This window comes from Coregonus lavaretus (assembly GCF_964263955.1).
Source record: "Coregonus lavaretus genome assembly, chromosome: 8".
Classification (NCBI taxonomy): domain Eukaryota; kingdom Metazoa; phylum Chordata; class Actinopteri; order Salmoniformes; family Salmonidae; genus Coregonus; species Coregonus lavaretus.
The window spans coordinates 59,445,105-59,466,231 of record NC_139995.1 but is presented as its reverse complement, the minus strand read 5'-3'; the positions used below and the strand labels follow the sequence as shown (position 1 = coordinate 59,466,231).

The window sequence follows — 21,127 nt, the reverse complement described above, 5'->3', positions numbered from 1 at the left end:
CTCGTTGAGTGCGGTCTTAATGCCAGCATTGGTTTGTGGTGGTAAATAGACAGCTAGGAATACTATAGATGAAAACTCTCTTGGTAGATAGTGGGTCTACAGCTTATCATGAGATACTCTACCTCAGGCGACCAAAACCTCCAGACTTCTTTAATATTAGACATCGCGCACCAGCTGATATTGACAAATAGACACACACCCCCGCCCCTCGTCTTACCAGACGTAGCTTCTCTGTCCTGCGGTGTCGTCGTTCAGCCACGACTCAGTGAAACATAAGATATTACAGTTTTTAATATCCCGTTGGTAGGATATTCTTGATCGTAGATCATCCATTTTGTTTTCCAATGATTGCACGTTGGCCAATAGAACGGATGGTAGTGGAAGTTTACTCACTGGCCTACGAGTTCTCAGAAGGCAGCCCGACCTCCGAGCTCCGAGCTCCGCCCCCTTTTTCTCTGTATTTTCTTCACGCAAATTATGGAGATTTGGGCCCGTTCCCGAGAAAGCAGTATATCCTTTGCGTCAGACTCGTTAAAGAAAAAATCTTCGTCCAGTTCGAGGTGAGTAATCGCTGTTCTGATGTCCAGAAGTTATTTTCGGTCATGAGAGACGGTAGCAGCAACATTATGTACACAATAAGTTACAAAATAAGTTACAAACAACGCAAAAACACTAACAAAATAGCACAGTTGGTTAGGAGCCTGTAAAACGGCAGCCATCCCCTCCGGTGCCATTTCATGACCACTACTTGTTTTTGTAATTAGTGTTGACATGATGAATGCACCGAGCTGTCTGTTTAAACGACTAGCACACAGCTCAGACACCCATGCATACCCCACAAGACATGCCACCAGAGGTCTCTTCACAGTCCCCAAGTCCAGAACAAACTATGGGAGGCGCACAGTACTACATAGAGCCATGACTACATGGAACTCTATTCCACATCAGGTAACTGATGCAAGCAGTAAAATCAGATTTAAAAAACAGATTAAAAAAACACCTTATGGAACAGCGGGGACTGTGAAGCAACACAAACATAGGCACAGACACATGCATACACACACACAATAACATACGCACTATACACACACCTACACATGGATATTGTGTTGTAGATATGTGGTAGTAGAGTAGGGGCCTAAGGGCACACAGTGTGTTGTGAAATATGTTATGAATGTATTGTAATGTTTTTTAAATTGTATAACTGCCTTCATTTTGCTGGACCCCAGGAAGAGTAGCTGCTGCCTCGGCAGGAACTAATGGGGATCCATAATAAACCACAGGAAGAGTAGCTGCTGCCTTGGCAGGAACTAATGGGGATCCATAATAAACCCCAGGAAGAGTAGCTGCTGCCTTGGCAGGAACTAATGGGGATCCATAATAAACCCCAGGAAGAGTAGCTGCTGCCTTGGCAGGAACTAATGGGGATCCATAATAAACCCCAGGAAGAGTAGCTGCTGCCTTGGCAGGAACTAATGGGGATCCATAATAAACCCCAGGAAGAGTAGCTGCTGCCTCGGCAGGAACTAATGGGGATCCATAATAAACCCCAGGAAGAGTAGCTGCTGCCTTGGCAGGAACTAATGGGGATCCATAATAAACCCCAGGAAGAGTAGCTGCTGCCTTGGCAGGAACTAATGGGGATCCATAATAAACCCCAGGAAGAGTAGCTGCTGCCTTGGCAGGAACTAATGGGGATCCATAATAAACCCCAGGAAGAGTAGCTGCTGCCTTGGCAGGAACTAATGGGGATCCATAATAAACCCCAGGAAGAGTAGCTGCTGCCTTGGCAGGAACTAATGGGGATCCATAATAAACCCCAGGAAGAGTAGCTGCTGCCTCGGCAGGAACTAATGGGGATCCATAATAAACCCCAGGAAGAGTAGCTGCTGCCTCGGCAGGAACTAATGGGGATCCATAATAAACCCCAGGAAGAGTAGCTGCTGCCTTGGCAGGAACTAATGGGGATCCATAATAAACCCCAGGAAGAGTAGCTGCTGCCTTGACAGGAACTAATGGGGATCCATAATAAACCCCAGGAAGAGTAGCTGCTGCCTTGACAGGAACTAATGGGGATCCATAATAAACCCCAGGAAGAGTAGCTGCTGCCTTGGCAGGAACTAATGGGGATCCATAATAAACCCCAGGAAGAGTAGCTGCTGCCTTGGCAGGAACTAATGGGGATCCATAATAAACCCCAGGAAGAGTAGCTGCTGCCTTGGCAGGAACTAATGGGGCTCCTTAATAAACCCCAGGAAGAGTAGCTGCTGCCTTGGCAGGAACTAATGGGGATCCATAATAAACCCCAGGAAGAGTAGCTGCTGCCTTGGCAGGAACTAATGGGGATCCATAATAAACCCCAGGAAGAGTAGCTGCTGCCTTGGCAGGAACTAATGGGGATCCATAATAAACCCCAGGAAGAGTAGCTGCTGCCTTGGCAGGAACTAATGGGGATCCATAATAAACCCCAGGAAGAGTAGCTGCTGCCTCGGCAGGAACTAATGGGGATCCATAATAAACCCCAGGAAGAGTAGCTGCTGCCTTGGCAGGAACTAATGGGGATCCATAATAAACCCCAGGAAGAGTAGCTGCTGCCTTGGCAGGAACTAATGGGGATCCATAATAAACCCCAGGAAGAGTAGCTGCTGCCTTGGCAGGAACTAATGGGGATCCATAATAAACCACAGGAAGAGTAGCTGCTGCCTTGGCAGGAACTAATGGGGATCCATTTACCATGTTAACTGTTGTCTGGTTCTCTCTGTGTTGGTGGGGACACCATGTTAACTGTTATCTGGTTCTGTAGGGTCGGTCCTGTTAAGTCTGCTGCTACAGCATCCTCTAGAACCCAGCAGTCTGGGTCTGGGTCACCTACTCTGCATCAGCCCTGACGCGCTACCAGGTCTCCTGACCAACACCTGTCTCAGCTCGTAAGACCCCCATTGTGGGTTTTTGTATCAGCCCTCATTTGGCTGTTTTATTTGAGTGTATTTGTTGGTTGATGCAGTAATTGTAACACCGTGTCCACCCTTTACAGAGGGTCTTCAGTTGGCTCCGGTTCCTCCTCTCCAGATCCCAGTGTTGTTCCCCGCCACAACAAGCCCCACAGTCAACAGCCACGCTTCAGACACTACCAGAATCTGGCCCTGTCTGGCCTCAACATGATGGCCCTACCCAGCCACCACACTGCCCTTCCTCAGGACCTGCCCAACCCGAACCCCTCTCACTCTGCCCCTGCCCTGACCAACACTACCAGGTCCTGTCCCGGTGCTGTCCACCTTCTCCCCCTCCTCGACTACCACATCGGCCTGTTCTGCCAGAGCCTGGAGGCCGTAGCTCTGGACGGCTCAGGGACGGGGTCTGGTAAGAGGACCCCGAGAGGGAGCTCTCTGTCCGGGTCCTCGGACGGCAGCCTGGCCTCCAGCGTGGAGGATTCCCTGGGGAGTCAGGAGGAGTTTGCCCTGGCAGCCCTGAAGGTCCTGCATCATAGCGTGGCCCAGAGCTCTGAGGTGGTGAACACCCTGCTGGCCCTAAAAGGTGGAGCAGAGGGGAACACAACACACAGGTTTGGATGATTTTGAAAACTTTTAATGTCCTGAATGAGGAAATTCAAGTCGACACTTTTAAAAAACACAACAACAGATAAGCAGTGGATTACGTTATGGTCAGCAGGCTGAACAACAGATAAGCAGTGGATTACGTTATGGTCAGCAGGCTGAACAACAGATAAGCAGTGTATTAAGTTATGGTCAGCAGGCTGAACAACAGATAAGCAGTGGATTACGTTATGGTCAGCAGGCTGAACAACAGATACGCAGTGGATTAAGTTATGGTCAGCAGGCTGAACAACAGATAAGCAGTGGATTAAGTTATGGTCAGCAGGCTGAACAACAGATAAGTAGTGGATTAAGTTATGGTCAGCAGGCTGAACAACAGATAAGTAGTGTATTACGTTGTGGTCAGCAGGCTGAACAACAGATAAGCAGGCGGCAGGTAGCTTAGTGGTTAAGAGCGTTGTGCCAGTAACCGAAAGGTCACTGGTTCTAATCCCCGAGCTGACTAGGTGAAAATCTGGCTGAACAACAGATAAGCAGTGTATTACGTTATGGTCAGCAGGCTGAACAACAGATAAGCAGTGGATTATGTTATGGTCAGCAGGCTGAACAACAGATAAGCAGTGGATTACGTTATGGTCAGCAGGCTGAACAACAGATAAGCAGTGTATTACGTTGTGGTCAGCAGGCTGAACAACAGATAAACAGTGGATTACGTTATGGTCAGCAGGCTGAACAACAGATAAGCAGTGTATTAAGTTATGGTCAGCAGGCTGAACAACAGATAAGCAGTGTATTACATTATGGTCAGCAGGCTGAATGTCTGCAACATGTAATAATACATACGCTATGTGTACAGATTGAGGGCTTGATCTTTTTTTGCATGTTTGAAACATTTAATTTAATTGAGAAACGCCACTAGGCTGAACCGTCAGCTGCCATCACTGTTGACATGCATTAAAAGACACTAAATGTTTGCCTCCCAGTCTCTAATCTGTGTTAGATGTATTAACGTCCTTTGAGAGGGCAGTCTATAATCTGTGTTAGATGTATTAACGTCCTTTGAGAGGGCAGTCTATAATCTGTGTTGAGAGGACAGTCTATAATCTGTGTTAGATGTATTAACGTCCTTTGAGAGGACAGTCTATAATCTGTGTTAGATGTATTAACGTCCTTTGAGAGGACAGTCTATAATCTGTGTTAGATGTATTAACGTCCTTTGAGAGGACAGTCTATAATCTGTGTTAGATGTATTAATGTCCTTTGAGAGGGCAGTCTATAATCTGTGTTGAGTGGGCAGTCTGTGAAGCTCTGTTCTGTGCCCACATACTTAAGATAGTGACTATTTATTGTAATGTTTGATTTTATTGATTCAATGGATCCCAGGACTCCCTGGAAAACAGTGGCAAGTGTTACTGAGTGGACTATCCTGGCTAAATAAATTAAAATTTAAATGAAATTATTTTATTGACCAACAGGCCCATCCTGGCCCCCCTGGTGCCTGACACCTCCATCCAGCCTGGGACCTCCAGAACCTCTGAGACCCCAGTAGATGGGACCAGAGACAGCCTGGACCTCCACCCTCTCCTCGGGAAGCTCCTTCAGCTATCAGACCCCTCCTTCTCCACCAGCGCTGTTCAGAGGGAGGCCCTGGTGCCCGGCAGTCTGTCGACTCTCAACATGCTGCTGGAGAGAGCACAGGAGAGGCAGCTGTCCAGGCAAGCCCCTTGGATGCTTCCCAAATGGCACCCTGTCCCCAAAGTAGTGCACTTATGTAGGGAATAGGGAGCCATTTGGGACGTATTCTCTTTGTTAATGCAGAAAGGAAAGGGACAGGGAGTGTCTAGTTTGGTTAGTCTTATGTAAGACTGGTCTTTTAGTTTTGGCAGCTTTGTTCTGTTGTCAAATGACTGTTCAATCTTCAAAATAATTGAAATGTTTCCAGGTCCATGCGTTATTATAATGGTATGAGGCAGAGTGAAGAACGTGAACGGGAGTTTCCTGCCTTGTTCAGACATGTGATGTTGTCTCCTGGCTGCAGGTTCCTGTGATGTTGTCTAGTCAGGCCAGTTATGTGATGTTGTCTCCTGGCTGCAGGTTCCTGTGTGTTGTCTAGTCAGGCCAGTTATGTGATGTTGTCTCCTGGCTGCAGGTTCCTGTGTGTTGTCTAGTCAGGCCAGTTATGTGATGTTGTCTCCTGGCTGCAGGTTCCTGTGTGTTGTCTAGTCAGGCCAGTTATGTGATGTTATAGGCTAGTGGCAAGGCAGAACAAAACACAACCATGCTGTTCCACATTTCTAATGTCTCCCATTTATGAAATGGATGGTTGTGTAAAAATATTTTACTGCGAAAGTGGTTAAATTTGATAGATATTGTACAATATTGCCAGATCTGATATTGCAAAAATGTTGAATACAAGTAGCTAGTAAATTGTCTGCGCTACATACACAAACAAACAGCATTAGGATATCTTAATGCATCTAGGAAATATAGATACAATAGGTAGAAATATCAACTATGAATATGTATGACGAGTGTAAGCTTTTACTTTTTGGTAGCTGATCAATAGACAACTTTCCGAGTCAAATGTGCCGTCATTCAGCGCTGCCTGGTGCTGCCTGGCAACAAGACATGCAGTTGATGTTGTGGCTCTAAGGAAAACAAGTGGGCTCAGACATCAGAATTACATTTTCTTGGGTCCAAGGTTCCTTGAAGGATTTAGTATCTTTAGCCCCTACTCTTGCAATTTAGCCAGGAGGCCACTACAGATTATCCTTGGGGCCAGCCTGGACTTAGCCTCAAATCCAATATGGCTGCCATAATACCATTTTGATGGACGTCAAATCACCTGTACAACACTCATGTCCACTCATGACTGTTTTAGTGTAAATCAATTTCATTCTGAATCCAATATGGCCAACATAGTTACACTAAGACACCTTCGCCTACATATATAAATTGCCCTGGTTTATTTGGTCTTTACAAGAGTTTCATACGGCTCTTGATATAACCAGGACTATGAGTGGCACTTCCATGCCTCTGTAGTGTTTGAACAGATGAAGCCAACTTAGCTGTTCAATGTGTTCATGTTGTTCACTACACAAGCACATAGTACTGTAGTTACAGGAAAACAACCTGTAACACAACAACCATCCACTCTAGCAGCATATAACCCTTTTCCCCCCTCTGAAACTAAGTGTGCAAGGTTGATTCAGAGTCTTTGAGGTGTCCAGGACATGAGTGTGTCCTAACAGGGAAGAGGCAAAGTAACCAGTAGTGGTTGTAGTTCTGGGGCCTGACCAGGTTGTAGTTCTGGGGCCTGACCAGGTTGTAGTTCTGGGGCCTGACCAGGTTGTAGTTCTGGGGCCTGACCAGGTTGTAGTTCTGGGGCCTGACCAGGTTGCACAGCTAACTGGTCATTCTGGGCAAGCTGCAGCGACTAGGGCAGGATCCTTCCTGTATGACCGGCAGGGTATTGGGGCTGTGTAGTTCTACAACAGTTGGGTAAAGACACTCAGCAGATGCAGCTTGCACCCCATTGACTAACTGAAATGTTATCTCAGCCTGAATGATGCTGGGGACACTGTAGCAATGGAATGGTTGGTAGGTCTGGTTGTGAAGGAGAGCCTATGAAAGGGCTGTCACAAACAGACCTGCCCTTAGTTTTTTATGTTGAAGGAGGCAAAAATTCTACTTCTTCCTTTTGAAGTCGGGTAAGGTTTATTATGATTTGGCTGATATTTACTGTTGGCAGTTGGCTGAGATTACGGTCTGGGTAGGCCCAGCAGGAGATGAGGAGAGTGACAGAACCTGTGAGTGTGTATTATACGATCAGCTCCTTAGTTTTGTTGACGTTCAGGGAGAGCGTTATTTTCCCGGCACCACTCCGCCAGGGCTCTCACCTCCTCGCTGTAGGCTGTCTCGACGTTGTTGGTAATCAGGCCTACCACTGTTGTGTCATCAGCAAACTTGATGATTGAGTTGGAGACGTGCCTGGCCACCCTCGTGGGTGAACAGGAAGTAGAGGAGGAGGCTGAGCAGAGCACCCCTGTGGGGCCCCCGTGTTGAGGGTCAGCGTGGCGGAGGTGTTGTTGCCTCCAGGAAGTCCGGGACCCAGTTGCAGAGGGAGGGGTTCAGACCCAGGGCCCTGAGCTTAATGATGAGCTTGGAGGGTACTATGGTGTTGAAGGCTGAGCTATAGTCAATGAACAGCATTCTTACATAGGTATTTCTCTTGTCCAGGTGGGATAGGGCAGTGTGCAGTGCAATGGCGATTGCGTTGTTCATGGATCTGTTGGGGCGATAGGCAAATTGTAGTGAGTTTAGTGTGTCTGGTAAGGTGGAGGGGATATGATCCTTAACTAAACTCTCAAAGCACTTCATGATGACAGAAGTGAGTGCTACGGGGCAATAGTCATTTTGTTCAGTTACCTTCGCTTTCTTGGGTACAGGAACAATTAGACTGGGATATGGAGAGATTGAATATGTCTGTAAACACTCCAGCGTTCTGGTCTGCACATGTTGTGAGGACGAGGCTTGGGATGCCGTCTGTGCCGGCAGCCTTGCGAGGGGTTAACACGCTTAAATGATTTACTCACATCGACCCACGGAGAACGAGAGCACACAGTCCTCGTGAGCATCTGGGGCCCATGTCGGCGGCTCAATGTTTTCCTTGAAGGGAGCAAAGAAGGTTGTTTAGCTTTTCCGGGAGTGAAATGTCGGTGTCCGCGACGTGGCTGGCTTTCCCTCCATAATCTGGCTTTCCCTCTATCATCAGGCTTTCCCTCTATAATCTGGCTTTCCCTCCATAATCTGGCTTTCCCTCTATAATCTGGCTTTCCCTCTATAATCTGGCTTTCCCTCTATAATCTGGCTTTCCCTCTATAATCTGGCTTTCCCTCTATAATCAGTGATTGTCTGGAGTCCCTGCCACATACGTGTCGTGTCTGAGCCACTGAATTGCGTTCTAATCGTCACAGTGAGAACAACATCCTCTATGCACTTCCTGATGAACCCCGTCACTGAGTCAGTGTTATACATCGATACTATTCTCAGAGGTGACACGGAACATTTCCCAGTCCGCGTGATCAAAACAATCTTGAAGCATAGATTGCGATTGGTCAGAACAATGTTGAACAGTCCTTACCACGGGTTCTTCCTGTTTAAATTTCTACCTATAGGTGGGGAGGAGCAGAATAGAGGCGTGATCTGATTTGCCGAAGGGAGGGCGGGAGAGGGCCTTGTAGCCTTCTCAGATGGGAGAGTAGCAATGATCCAGGGTCCGTGTTGCGCATGTAGCACAGGAGATGTGTTGATAGAAGTCCCCAATTACAATAGATGCGGCATCAGGATATGCGGTTTCCAGTTTGCACAAAATCCAGTGGAGTTCCTTGAGAGCCGTCGTGGTGTCTGCTTGGGGGGAATATAAATGGCAGTGACGATGACCGATGAAAATTATCTTGGGAGGTAATGTGGTCGGCATTTGATGGTATAACAGATCTGGAGAACAAAAGGACTTGAGTTCCTGTACGTTATCACAATCACAAGTTGTTAAACATGAAACAAACCCCTCTGCCTTTCTTTTTTCACAGAGAGTTCTGAATGGACGAGGACAATATATCCGGAGAGAGCCATGATTCCGTAAAACAGAGTATGTTACAGTCCCTGATGTCTCTCTGGAAGGAGATCCTCGCCCTGAGCTCGTCTACTTTATTGTCCAGGGACTGAACGTTAGCGAGTAATATACTCTGAAGGGGTGGATGGTGTGCCCGCCTCCTGAGCGACTAGGGCCCACTCCTTCTACCTCTTCTCCGGTGTCAGCGTTTTGGTGCAGCCCCTCGGGATGAATAGAGCTGCCTCGGGAAGTTCAAACAAAGGATCCGTGTCAGGGAAGTCGAATTTCTGGTGACCGCCGATCTAATATCCAAATGTTCTTTCCGGCTGTAGGTAATAATACAAGAATTCTTCTGAGCAAATAATGTAAGAAAAAACACAAAAAATTAAAATACACTATCTAATGGTAATTTGGCAGCCATATTGGATTGTCGATGCCATAATGGATTTGGAGCAGAGGAGGCTGGTGTGAGGAGCTACAGGAGGACGGGTTCATTGCAATGGCCCGTCCTCCTATAGCTCCTCCCACCAGCCTTCTCTGATTTGGAGTCAAATATTAGGGACGCACCCTAACGTAATTGCAAGAGGTTGAACATGTAAAATCTAATAGAGGAACCTTTGACTGAAAAGAATCAACAGTTTTCACTGTCTCAGCCCACATGTTTTCCTTGGAGCCGATTTAGATTAATAGCCACAACATCATAAAACATGTGTAACTATTACAATAAAGCAGTGAATGACGGCAAATTTGACTCGGAAAGTTGTCTATTGATCAGCTACCAAAAAGTAAAAGCTTACACTCGTCATACATCTTCATAGTTGATATTTCTACCTATTGTATCTATATTTCCTAGATGCATTAAGATATCCTAATGCTGTTTGTTTGTGTATGTAGCGCAGACAATTTACTACTTGGATTCAACATTTTTGCAATATCAGATCTGGCAATATTGGGTTACATGAGTTTATTTGGCCCACCCCTCCTCCAGCCAGGCACTAATCTGCACTTTGAGTTTAGGGGGGGGGGGGGGTCACAATATCTATCAAATTACCAATTTTTGCAGTAAAATATTCCATTTATTTAAAGGGAGACATTAGAGATGTGGAAAAACATGGTTGTGTTTTGTTCTGCCTTGGGTTGAGGTGTGTTTTGTTCTGCCTTGGGTTGAGGTGTGTTTTGTTCTGCCTTGGGTTGAGGTGTGTTTTGTTCTGCCTTGGGTTGAGGTGTGTTTTGTTCTGCCTTGGGTTGAGGTGTGTTTTGTTCTGCCTTGGGTTGAGGTGTGTTTTGTTCTGCCTTGGGTTGAGGTGTGTTTTGTTCTGCCTTGGGTTGAGGTGTGTTTTGTTCTGCCTTGGGTTGAGGTGTGTTTTGTTCTGCCTTGGGTTGAGGTGTGTTTTGTTCTGCCTTGGGTTGAGGTGTGTTTTGTTCTGCCTTGGGTTGAGGTGTGTTTTGTTCTGCCTTGGGTTGAGGTGTGTTTTGTTCTGCCTTGGGTTGAGGTGTGTTTTGTTCTGCCTTGGGTTGAGGTGTGTTTTGTTCTGCCTTGGGTTGAGGTGTGTTTTGTTCTGCCTTGGGTTGAGGTGTGTTTTGTTCTGCCTTGGGTTGAGGTGTGTTTTGTTCTGCCTTGGGTTGAGGTGTGTTTTGTTCTGCCTTGGGTTGAGGTGTGTTTTGTTCTGCCTTGGGTTGAGGTGTGTTTTGTTCTGCCTTGGGTTGAGGTGTGTTTTGTTCTGCCTTGGGTTGAGGTGTGTTTTGTTCTGCCTTGGGTTGAGGCATCTCAAAAACTAAAGCCCTTTGTGAGGACTGGCCACTAGCCTACTATGTCATGTTATGTCATGTTATGTCATGTTATTTCATGTTATGTCATGTTATGTCATGTTATGTCATGTTATGTCATGTTATGTCATGTTATGTCATGTTATTTCATGTTGTGTCATGTGTTGCATTACCTCCTGCAGGTTCCAGTGTGTCGTGTCCAGTCCGGCTTTGTCTCGCTGCCTGTCTCTAGACTCGTCCTACCAGACCCTGTTTCTGTCTGTCTCTCTGCTAGCTGGCCTGTCCCACAGTGATGAGCTAGCTTTTAGAATCTGCTGCCATACAGGTAACTAAGGGGCCTCCTCTGCTGTCATACAGGTAACTAAGGGGCCTCCTCTGCTGTCATACAGGTAACTAAGGGGCCTCCTCTGCTGTCATACAGGTAACTAAGGGGCCTCCTCTGCTGTCATACAGGTAACTAAGGGGCCTCCTCTGCTGTCATACAGGTAACTAAGGGGCCTCCTCTGCTGTCATACAGGTAACTAAGGGGCCTCCTCTGCTGTCATACAGGTAACTAAGGGGGCCTCCTCTGCTGTCATACAGGTAACTAAGGGGGCCTCCTCTGCTGTCATACAGGTAACTAAGGGGCCTCCTCTGCTGTCATACAGGTAACTAAGGGGCCTCCTCTGCTGCCATACAGGTAACTAAGGGGCCTCCTCTGCTGTCATACAGGTAACTAAGGGGCCTCCTCTGCTGTCATACAGGTAACTAAGGGGCCTCCTCTGCTATCATACAGGTAACTAAGGGGCCTCCTCTGCTATCATACAGGTAACTAAGGGGCCTCCTCTGCTATCATACAGGTAACTAAGGGGCCTCCTCTGCTGTCATACAGGTAACTAAGGGGCCTCCTCTGCTGTCATACAGGTAACTAAGGGGCCTCCTCTGCTGTCATACAGGTAACTAAGGGGCCTCCTCTGCTGTCATACAGGTAACTAAGGGGCCTCCTCTGCTGTCATACAGGTAACTAAGGGGCCTCCTCTGCTGTCATACAGGTAACTAAGGGGCCTCCTCTGCTGTCATACAGGTAACTAAGGGGCCTCCTCTGCTGTCATACAGGTAACTAAGGGGCCTCCTCTGCTGTCATACAAGTAACTAAGGGGCCTCCTCTGCTGTCATACAGGTAACTAAGGGGCCTCCTCTGCTGTCATACAGGTAACTAAGGGACCTCCTCTGCTGCCATACAGGTAACTAAGGGGCCTCCTCTGCTGTCATACAAGTAACTAAGGGGCCTCCTCTCATTGACTGGGTCTCCTTCAAATTCATTGATTAGATGATTGGGTCTCCTTCATATTCACTGATTAGATGACTGGGTCTCCTTCATATTCACTGATTAGATGACCTTATGTACTTGACCAACGTTGAATAAATCTGTATTTCCATGAATATGCTGGTCGTCATGATATTGTTGTCCCCCCAGATTGGTGTTTGTTCCTGAAGGTATTCCAGTATATCACCTCCAGGCCTGACAAGACCGTCACAGACTCTCACTGGTCTCAGCTGGAGGTGGAGGTAACTAGGACTATGTGTTGTTGAAAACAGAACAAAATCACAACTTCTATGTTGGGAGGACCAGATATGTGATTATCTCTGATCTGACAGAGAACATGTTTCTGTTCATACATGCTGTGTGTGTGTGTCCTCTGTTGACAGGTGGTGCGTTTCCTGACCAGTCTGTTCAATAGGAAAGCTTCCACGTGGACCGTGTTCGTTGAGTCGTCCTGTCAGTGCCACAGTGAGGTAAGAAGCAGAGCTGTTTGTCAGCGCTACAAAAATAGAATGAATAGCTTGGCGTTTTTGGAACCTCTCACCATAGTGACCTGAATGGGGGATGCCGTTCTATTCATTCTAACTCTATGGTCAGAGCTTTGGAGAGTTGGTCGACCAGCGTGCCTTTTGGTGTCTGTCATGGAATTCTTATCTGTCGACATGGAAAGTGTCTTAAGAGTAGGAACCCTGATTTTTATTTTGAAACATCTTCTGACGGTGGTTGTGTCTGTCTCTGTGAGCAGGTAGTGAAGACCACGGTGGTGCTCCTCCACAGGCAGTGGCTGGCCCTCCTGGGCCGAGTGGAGGGGGGCCCTGGGGTCGAGGCAGCGACCCAAAGCCCAGCGTGGTGCACCTCTCCTGGGGTTGACTTGCTGAGGGAGGCCCTGATGCTGCTCCACTGGCTCTTCCTCAACAACAGTAGCTTCTCGGAGCACTGCCTCCCTGTCCTCCACATGTACGACCAGATGATTCCTGCCATTAGAGACACCTTCAGGAGGATCCCCTACCTCTCAGAGAGTGAAGGTAGGTAATAGAGCTGGGGTGGGCAAACAGTGTCCAGCGGGAAATATGTCTTTTAATAAAAATATACACTGAACAAAAATATAAACGCAACATGTAAAGTGTTGGTCCCGTGTTTCTTGAGCTGAATTTTTTTTTTCTTCCCATACGCACAAAAAGCTTATTTCTCTCATATTTTGTGCACAAATTTGTTTGCATCCCTGTTAGTGAGCATTTCTCCTTACGCGAAGATAATCCATCCACCTGACAGGTGTGGCATATCAACAAGCTGATTAAACAGCATGATCAAAGATGACGCCGACAGACATGGCAGCTCTGCTTCTAGCTCCTAAGCAACTTTGCAGTATTTTGTTTTTTTGTGTGTTATTTCATACATTATTAGCCCAGAACGTTTTTTTGTTATTACACACAGCCGGAAATAACTTTTGGATATCAGAGCGGCGGTAACTCACCAGCATTACGACCAGGAATACGACTTTCCCGAATTGAATCCTTTGTTCGTACCCCCCAGGGCAATTGAACTTATCCCAGAGGCTGCTCCAAGAGGTATTCGGAGTGGACATCTAGTCCGACTCAGGAGGCGGGCACACCATCCACAGCTTCAGAGTATATTACTCGCTAATGTTCAGTCTCTGGACATTAAAAGTAGACGAGTTCAGGGCGAGGATCTCCTTCCAGAGAGACATCAGGAACTGTAACATACTGACCCCGTCCATACAGCCAGCTGGGTTTTCAGTACATCGCGCAGACAGGAATAAAGAACTATCCGGGAAGAAGAAAGGCGGTGGTGTATGTTTCATGATTAACTACTCATGGTGTGATTGTGATAACATACAAGTCCTTTTGTTCACCCGATCTAGAATACCTCAATCAAATGCCGACCGTATTACCTCCCAGGAGAAGTCTCTTCGGTTATAGCCGTGTATATTCCCCCTCAAGCCGATACCACGACGGCCCTCAAGGAACTACACTGGACTTTGTGCAAACTGGAAACCACGTATCCTGAGGCCGCATTTATTGTAACTGGGGACTTTAACAAAGCAAATTTGAGGAAAACGCTACCGAAGTTCTATCAACACATTGACTGTAGTACTCGCGCTAGTAAAACGCTCGACCACTGCTACTCCCCCTTCCGGGATGCCTACAAGGCCCTCCCCCCGCCCACCCTTCGGCAAATCAGATCACGACTCCATTTTGCTCCTCCATTCCTATAGGCAGAAACTCAAACAGGAAGTACCTGTGCTAAGGTCTATTCAACGCTGATCTGACCAATCGGAGAATCCATGCTTCAAGATTGTTTTGATCACGTGGACTGGGATATGTTCATATCCACCTCTACCTTACCTGACACCCTAGACCCACTTCAATTTGCATACTGCCCCAATAGATCCACAGACGATACAATCACCATCGCACTGCACACTGCCCTATCCCATCTGGACAAGAGGAATACCTATGTAAGAATGCTGTTCAATGACTATAGCTCAGCCTTCAACACCATAGTACCCTCCGAGCTCATCATTAAGCTCGGGGCCCTGGGTCTGAACCCCGCCCTGTGCAACTGGGTCCTGGACTTCCTGACGGGCCGCCCCCAGGTGGTGAAGGTAGGAAACAACATCTCCACTTCGCTGATCCTCAACACTGGGGCCCCACAAGGGTGCGTGCTCAGCCCCCTCCTGTACTTCCTGTTCACCCGTGACTGCGTGGCCACACACGCCTCCAACTCAATCCTCAAGTTTGCAGATGACACAACAGTAGTAGGCCTGATTACCAAGAATGACGAGACCGCCTACAGGGAGGAGGTGAGGGCCCTGGTGTAGTGGTGCCAGGAAAATAACCTCTCCCTCAATGTCAACAAAACGAGGGAACACGCCTCTATCCACATCGACGGGACCGCAGTGGAGAAGGTAAAAAGCTTCAAGTTCCTCGGCGTACACATCACTGACCATCTGAAATGGTCCACCTATGCAGACAGTGTGGTGAAGAAGGTGTGACAAGACATTTGGCTTGGCACCTAAGACCCTCACAAACTTTTACAGATGCACAATTGAGAGCATCCTGTCGGGCTGTACCACCGCCTGGTACGGCAACTGCACCGCCCGCAACCGCAGGGCTCTCCAGATGGTGGTGCGGTCAGCCCAACGCATCACCGGGGGCACACTGCCTGCCCTCCAAGACACCTACAGCACCCGATGTCACAGAAAGGCCAAAAAGATCATCAAGGACATCAACCACCCGAGCCACGGCCTGTTCACCCCGCTATCATCCAGAAGGCGAGGTCAGTACAGGTGCATCAAAGCTGGGACCGAGAGACTGAAAAACAGCTTCTATCTCAAGGCCATCAGACTGTTAAATAGCCATCACTAGCCGTCTCCCACCCGGTTACTCAACCCTGCACCTTAGAGGCTGCTGCCCTATGTACATAGACAGGGAATCACTGGTCACTATAATAATGGAACACTAGTCACTTTAATAATGTTTACATACTGCTTTACTCATTTCATATGTATATACTGTATTTTAGTCAATGCCACTCCGATATTGCTCGTCCTAATATTTATATATTTCTTAATTCCATTCTTTTACTTTTAGATTTGTGTGTATTGTTGTGAATTGTTAGATACTACTGCACTGTTGGAGCTAGGAACACAAGCATTTCGCTACACCCGCAATAACATCTGCTAAATATGTGTATGTGACCAATATAATTTGATTTGATTTGAAACAGGTGCACCTTGTGCTGGGGACAATAAAAGGCAGCTCTAAAATGTGCAGTTTTGTCACACAACACAATGCCACAGATGTCTCAAGTTTTGAGGGAGCGTGCAATTGGCATGCTGACTGCAGGAATGTCCACCAGAGCTGTTGCCAGAGAATTGAATGTTAATTTCTCTACCGTAAGCCGCCTCCAACGTCGTTTTGGAGAATTTGTCAGTACGTCCAACTGGCCTCACAACCACGTGTATGGCGTTGTGTGGGCGAGCGGTTTGCTGATGTCAACGTTGTGAACAGAGTGCCCCATTGTGGCGGTGGGGTTATGGTATGGGCAGGCATAAGCTACGGACAACGAACACAATTTCATTTTATCGATGGCAATTTCAATGCACAGAGATACCTTCACGAGTTCCTGAGGCCCATTGTCGTGCCATTCATCCACCGCCATCACCTCATGTTTCAGCATGATAATTCACAGCCCCATATCACAAGGACCTGTACACAATTCCTGGAATCTGAAAATGTCCCAGTTCTTCCATGGCCTGCATACTCACCAGACATGTCACCCATTGAGCATGTTTGGGATGCTCTGGATCGACGAGTACGACAGCGTGTTCCAGTTCCCGCCAATATCCAGCAACTTTGCACAGAGGAGTGGGACAACATTCCACAGGCCACAATCAACAGCCTGATCAACTCTATGTGAAGGAGATGTGTCGCGCTGCATGAGGCAAATAATGGTCACACCAGATACTGACTGGTTTTCTGATCCACGCCCCTACTGACCAACAGATGCATATCTGTACTCCCAGTCATGTGAAATCCATAGATTAGGGCCTCATTTATTTATTTCAATTGACTGATTTCCTTATGAACTGTAACTCAGTAAAATCTTTGAAATTGCTGCATGTTGCATTTATATTTCTGTTCTGTTCAGTTTTTTTTTTTTTTTAAACACTCCAGGTCACACTACAGCTTGGTCCAAAAAGTTTGACCACCCCCTGTCGTAGAGGGTGGTCACTCCACATGGACCCAGCCAGCCATACAGTGAGAGAAAAAAGTATTTGATCCTGTGCTGATTTTGTACGTTTGCCCACTGACAAAGACATGATCAGTCTATCATTTTAATGGTAGGTTTATTTGAACAGTGAGAGACAGAATAACAACAAAAAAATCCAGAAAAATGCATGTCAATTTAAAAAAAAATTGATTTGCATTTTAATGAGGGAAATAAGTATTTGACCCCTCTGCAAAACATGATTTAGTACTTGGTGGCAAAACCCTTGTTGGCAATCACAGAGGTCAGACGTTTCTTGTAGTTGGCCACCAGGTTTGCACACATCTCAGGAGGGATTTTGTCCCACTCCTCTTTGCAGATCTTCTCCAAGTCCATTAAGGTTTCGAGGCTGACTTTTGGCAACTCGAACCTTCAGCTCCCTCCACAGATTTTCTATGGGATTATGGTCTGAAGACTGGCTAGGCCACTCCAGGACCTTAATGTGCTTCTTCTTGAGCCACTCCTTTGTTGCCTTGGCCGTGTGTTTTGGGTCATTGTCATGCTGGAATACCCATCCACGACCCATTTTCAATGCCCTGGCTGAGGGAAGGAGGTTCTCACCCAAGATTTGACGGTACATGGCCCCGTCCATCGTCCCTTTTATGCGGTGAAGTTGTCCTGTCCCCTTAGCAGAAATACACCCCCAAAGCATAATGTTTCCACCTCCATGTTTGATGGTGGGGATGGTGTTCTTGGGGTCATAGGCAGCATTCCTCCTCCTCCAAACACGGCGAGTTGAGTTGATGCCAAAGAGCTCGATTTTGGTCTCATCTGACCACAACACTTTCACCCAGTTCTCCTCTGAATCATTCAGATGTTCATTGACAAACTTCAGACGGGCCTGTATATGTGCTTTCTTGAGCAGGGGGACCTTGCGGGCGCTGCAGGATTTCAGTCCTTCACGGCATAGTGTGTTACCAATTGTTTTCTTGGTGACTATGGTCCCAGCTGCCTTGAGATCATTGACAAGATCCTCCCGTGTAGTTCTGGGCTGATTCCTCACCGTTCTCGTGATCATAGCAACTCCACGAGGTGAGATCTTGCATGGAGCCCAAGGCCGAGGGAGATTGACAGTTATTTTGTGTTTCTTCCATTTGCGAATAATCGCACAAACTGTTGTCACCTTCTCACCAAGCTGCTTGGCGATGGTCTTGTAGCCCATTCCAGCCTTGTGTAGGGCTACAATCTTGTCCCTGACATCCTTGGAGAGCTCTTTGGTCTTGGCCATGGTGGAGAGTTTGGAATCTGATTGATTGCTTCTGTGGACAGGTGTCTTTTATACAGATAACAAACTTAGATTAGGAGCACTCCCTTTAAGAGTGTGCTCCTAATCTCAGCTCGTTACCTGTATAAAAGACACCTGGGAGCCAGAAATCTTTCTGATTGAGAGGGGGTCAAATACTTATTTCCCTCATTAAAATGCAAATCAATTTATAACATTTTTGACATGCGTTTTTCTGGATTTTATTGTTGTTATTCTGTCTCTCACTGTTCAAACAAACCTATCATTAAAATTATAGACGGATCATTTCTTTGTCAGTGGGCAAACGTACAAAATCAGCAGGGGATCAAATACTTTTTTCCCTCACTGTATATTGAATGTCTCCTCTTTCCTTGCAATGATCCTTTTATGTGTAAATCTTCCCTGTTTCCTGTGTAACTCATGTATTCTGTTTTGTTAGAACTGGCTTTGGATGAGATTTGTCGTCCTGAGTCTGAGGATACTGAAGATGTGGACCTAGATACTGGCTCCTGACCTGTTGTTCCTTCTCTGTTGTGTACCGGATTAGCGTGAAGTTGCCCCCTAGATACTGGCTCCTGACCTGTTGTTCCTTCTCTGTTGTGTACCGGATTAGGACTGGGGGAAGAGAACTGAATTGAACCCAGCCCTGCTTTGTACAGCTACTAATGCCAGCGTCCCAAATTGGGCCCGTTTCCCTATATAGTGCACTACTTTTGACCAGAGCCCTGTGGGCTACAGTAGTGCCCAGAAAAGGGTCCCATTTGGGACGCTGGTAATGTCTTGTCTTTCTGAGGAATGCTGACGAAGATGACTGTTCTTGATATTGGAATGTAAAAAAATTCAAATTTTCAACAGTTTTTCTATGATTACTGTACTGAGCTCTTTGTGAGTTTTTACTCGAATGTGTTCAATCCATGAAATAGCATCAATGACATCAGTGTTGCAAAAATAAATATTTGATGACAAGAAAACTCTTGGCGCAAACGACAATTCATTGTACTCACCAGAGTATGTGCCATCATACCAACTCCTCGTCAGTCATTGTTATGCCATGTTGGTCCTTTATATAAAATAGTGTAGGTAGATATGTCTGTTCCAGATGTGTAGGTAGATATCATGTCTGTTCCAGATGTGTATGTAGGTATCATGTCTGTTCCAGATGTATGTAGGTATCACAATGAGAATACTGGAGGAGACTGAGACGAGTTGGCAAGAGCACCAACAGATCTGGGACCAGGCAAAATAAGTACAGTCATGAGACAAGAGTTGAAAAAAAGTTTATTTGCCATTGTAGCAGAGTGGTATTTAATCCTGATAAAATAACATTAAAACTACAGCATGTCATTTTAAATCAGTCAAATAAGCAGCTGGTTAAAGCAGATATGGCTGAAAAGGTGCTCACAACCTGAAGTCACATGAACAAACAGACAAAGGCTACATTCCAAATGACCAGTATCCTGTCTCAAGTTATCCTATCCCCCGATAGAGGACCACAGTATGAGTCATAATACCCATCAAACCCAGCGGTCAAACAGGGAAATGGTTCCAATCGGTTTTTCAACATTCATTTTTCACATAGGGGATTTTTTAGAAAGACTTAAAATAAGGTCTGTGTTTTGTGTAGGCTTACCCTGGCGTGACGTTTTAATAACCGTGTAAATCTCTTGGACAAAGTGACTTATCAATATATTTCGCCTGTATTTACCCCCAACAAATTAAATGCTAATTAGCTACTAATGTTGCTATCATAAAGAACTACAAATGCTATGATGATCTAGACTAGACTGCCAAATCGAGGCAAAGGTAAGAATCTCTGGATTAACGATCTAATGTTAGCTAAATACAGTAATGAACAAATTGGCATCTTTAAATGTACCTGTTAGCAAAGGTTCCGGCTAGAGATGACGCGCAGGAGCTTGCAGGGATTTGTAGTCTTGCGTGATGTCTACTTTGATGCTAATTAGCATTTTTGAATCTGACAGTACATAGAGCCGAATATATTGATAAACATCAACTTTGTCCTAGAGAGATTTACACGGTTATTAAAACGTCACGCCAGGGTAAGCCTACACGAAACACAGACCTTATTTTAAGTCTTTCTAAAATCCCCTATGGGAAAAATGAATGGTGGAAAACAATTGGAACCATTTCCCTGTTTGACCGCTAGGTTTTATGGGTATTATGACACATCCACTGTGGGGCTCTATATCACTCAAACTCAACTCTGGACCTCTGGGCCTGACATGATTCTTCACTCCTAACATACCAGAAGCATCTATGGTTCTACTCAACATTTCTGATCATTCCACAATGTGGCCTTTCTGGACACGGCTTTTCACAGATACAACATGGAAAACCACGTCTGGCTTCCCCCATTTAGTGCAGTACTTTTGACCAGGGCCCATAGGACCTCAATAGTAGTGCACTATATAGGGAATAGGGTGCCATTACAGACGGGGGACGGTATCAACAGAGAAGAGGTCACTCATAGAAAATACAAATAAAAAAGATTTGAAGGATTTACATTTCATTTGAAGGCTGGTAGCGTTTCAATTCAGCGTTGGTTCACCTGCAAGGCTTGGTTCAGAATGCTTTTACATGATCTCACAGCATCAATGGAAAAACAACAGGGCTTAAAATGGTGGAGGTTTAACATTCTTAGAACGGGGTTGCGTCCAAAATGGAACCCTATATTCCCTACATAGGGCACTACGTTTGACCAGAGTTCATAGGGCACTACGTTTGACCAGAGTTCATAGGGCTCTGGTCAAAAGCAGTGCACTACATGGAGAATATGGTGCCGTTTGGGACAGACATATGAAGGTCAACACTGCTTTAAATGTCTAAAAAACTGA

At 46.2% G+C, this 21,127-nt stretch overlaps 1 protein-coding gene across 1 annotated transcript in view; it reads left to right on the top strand.

The window, feature by feature from the left end:
- The window catches only part of atrip (ATR interacting protein), a 31,837-nt gene extending 12,601 nt beyond the window's left edge, over window positions 1-19,236 (top strand). The window contains exons 7-14 of the mRNA XM_084167752.1: window positions 2,804-2,927; window positions 3,035-3,562; window positions 5,030-5,269; window positions 11,115-11,257; window positions 12,389-12,480; window positions 12,622-12,708; window positions 12,981-13,260; window positions 18,712-19,236. Of these exons, the coding sequence (XP_084023878.1) occupies window positions 2,804-2,927; window positions 3,035-3,562; window positions 5,030-5,269; window positions 11,115-11,257; window positions 12,389-12,480; window positions 12,622-12,708; window positions 12,981-13,260; window positions 18,712-18,785 (1,568 nt within the window). The 3' untranslated portion in view covers window positions 18,786-19,236. The remainder of the gene's footprint in view (window positions 1-2,803; window positions 2,928-3,034; window positions 3,563-5,029; window positions 5,270-11,114; window positions 11,258-12,388; window positions 12,481-12,621; window positions 12,709-12,980; window positions 13,261-18,711) is intronic.
- Window positions 19,237-21,127: the final 1,891 nt, after the last annotated feature.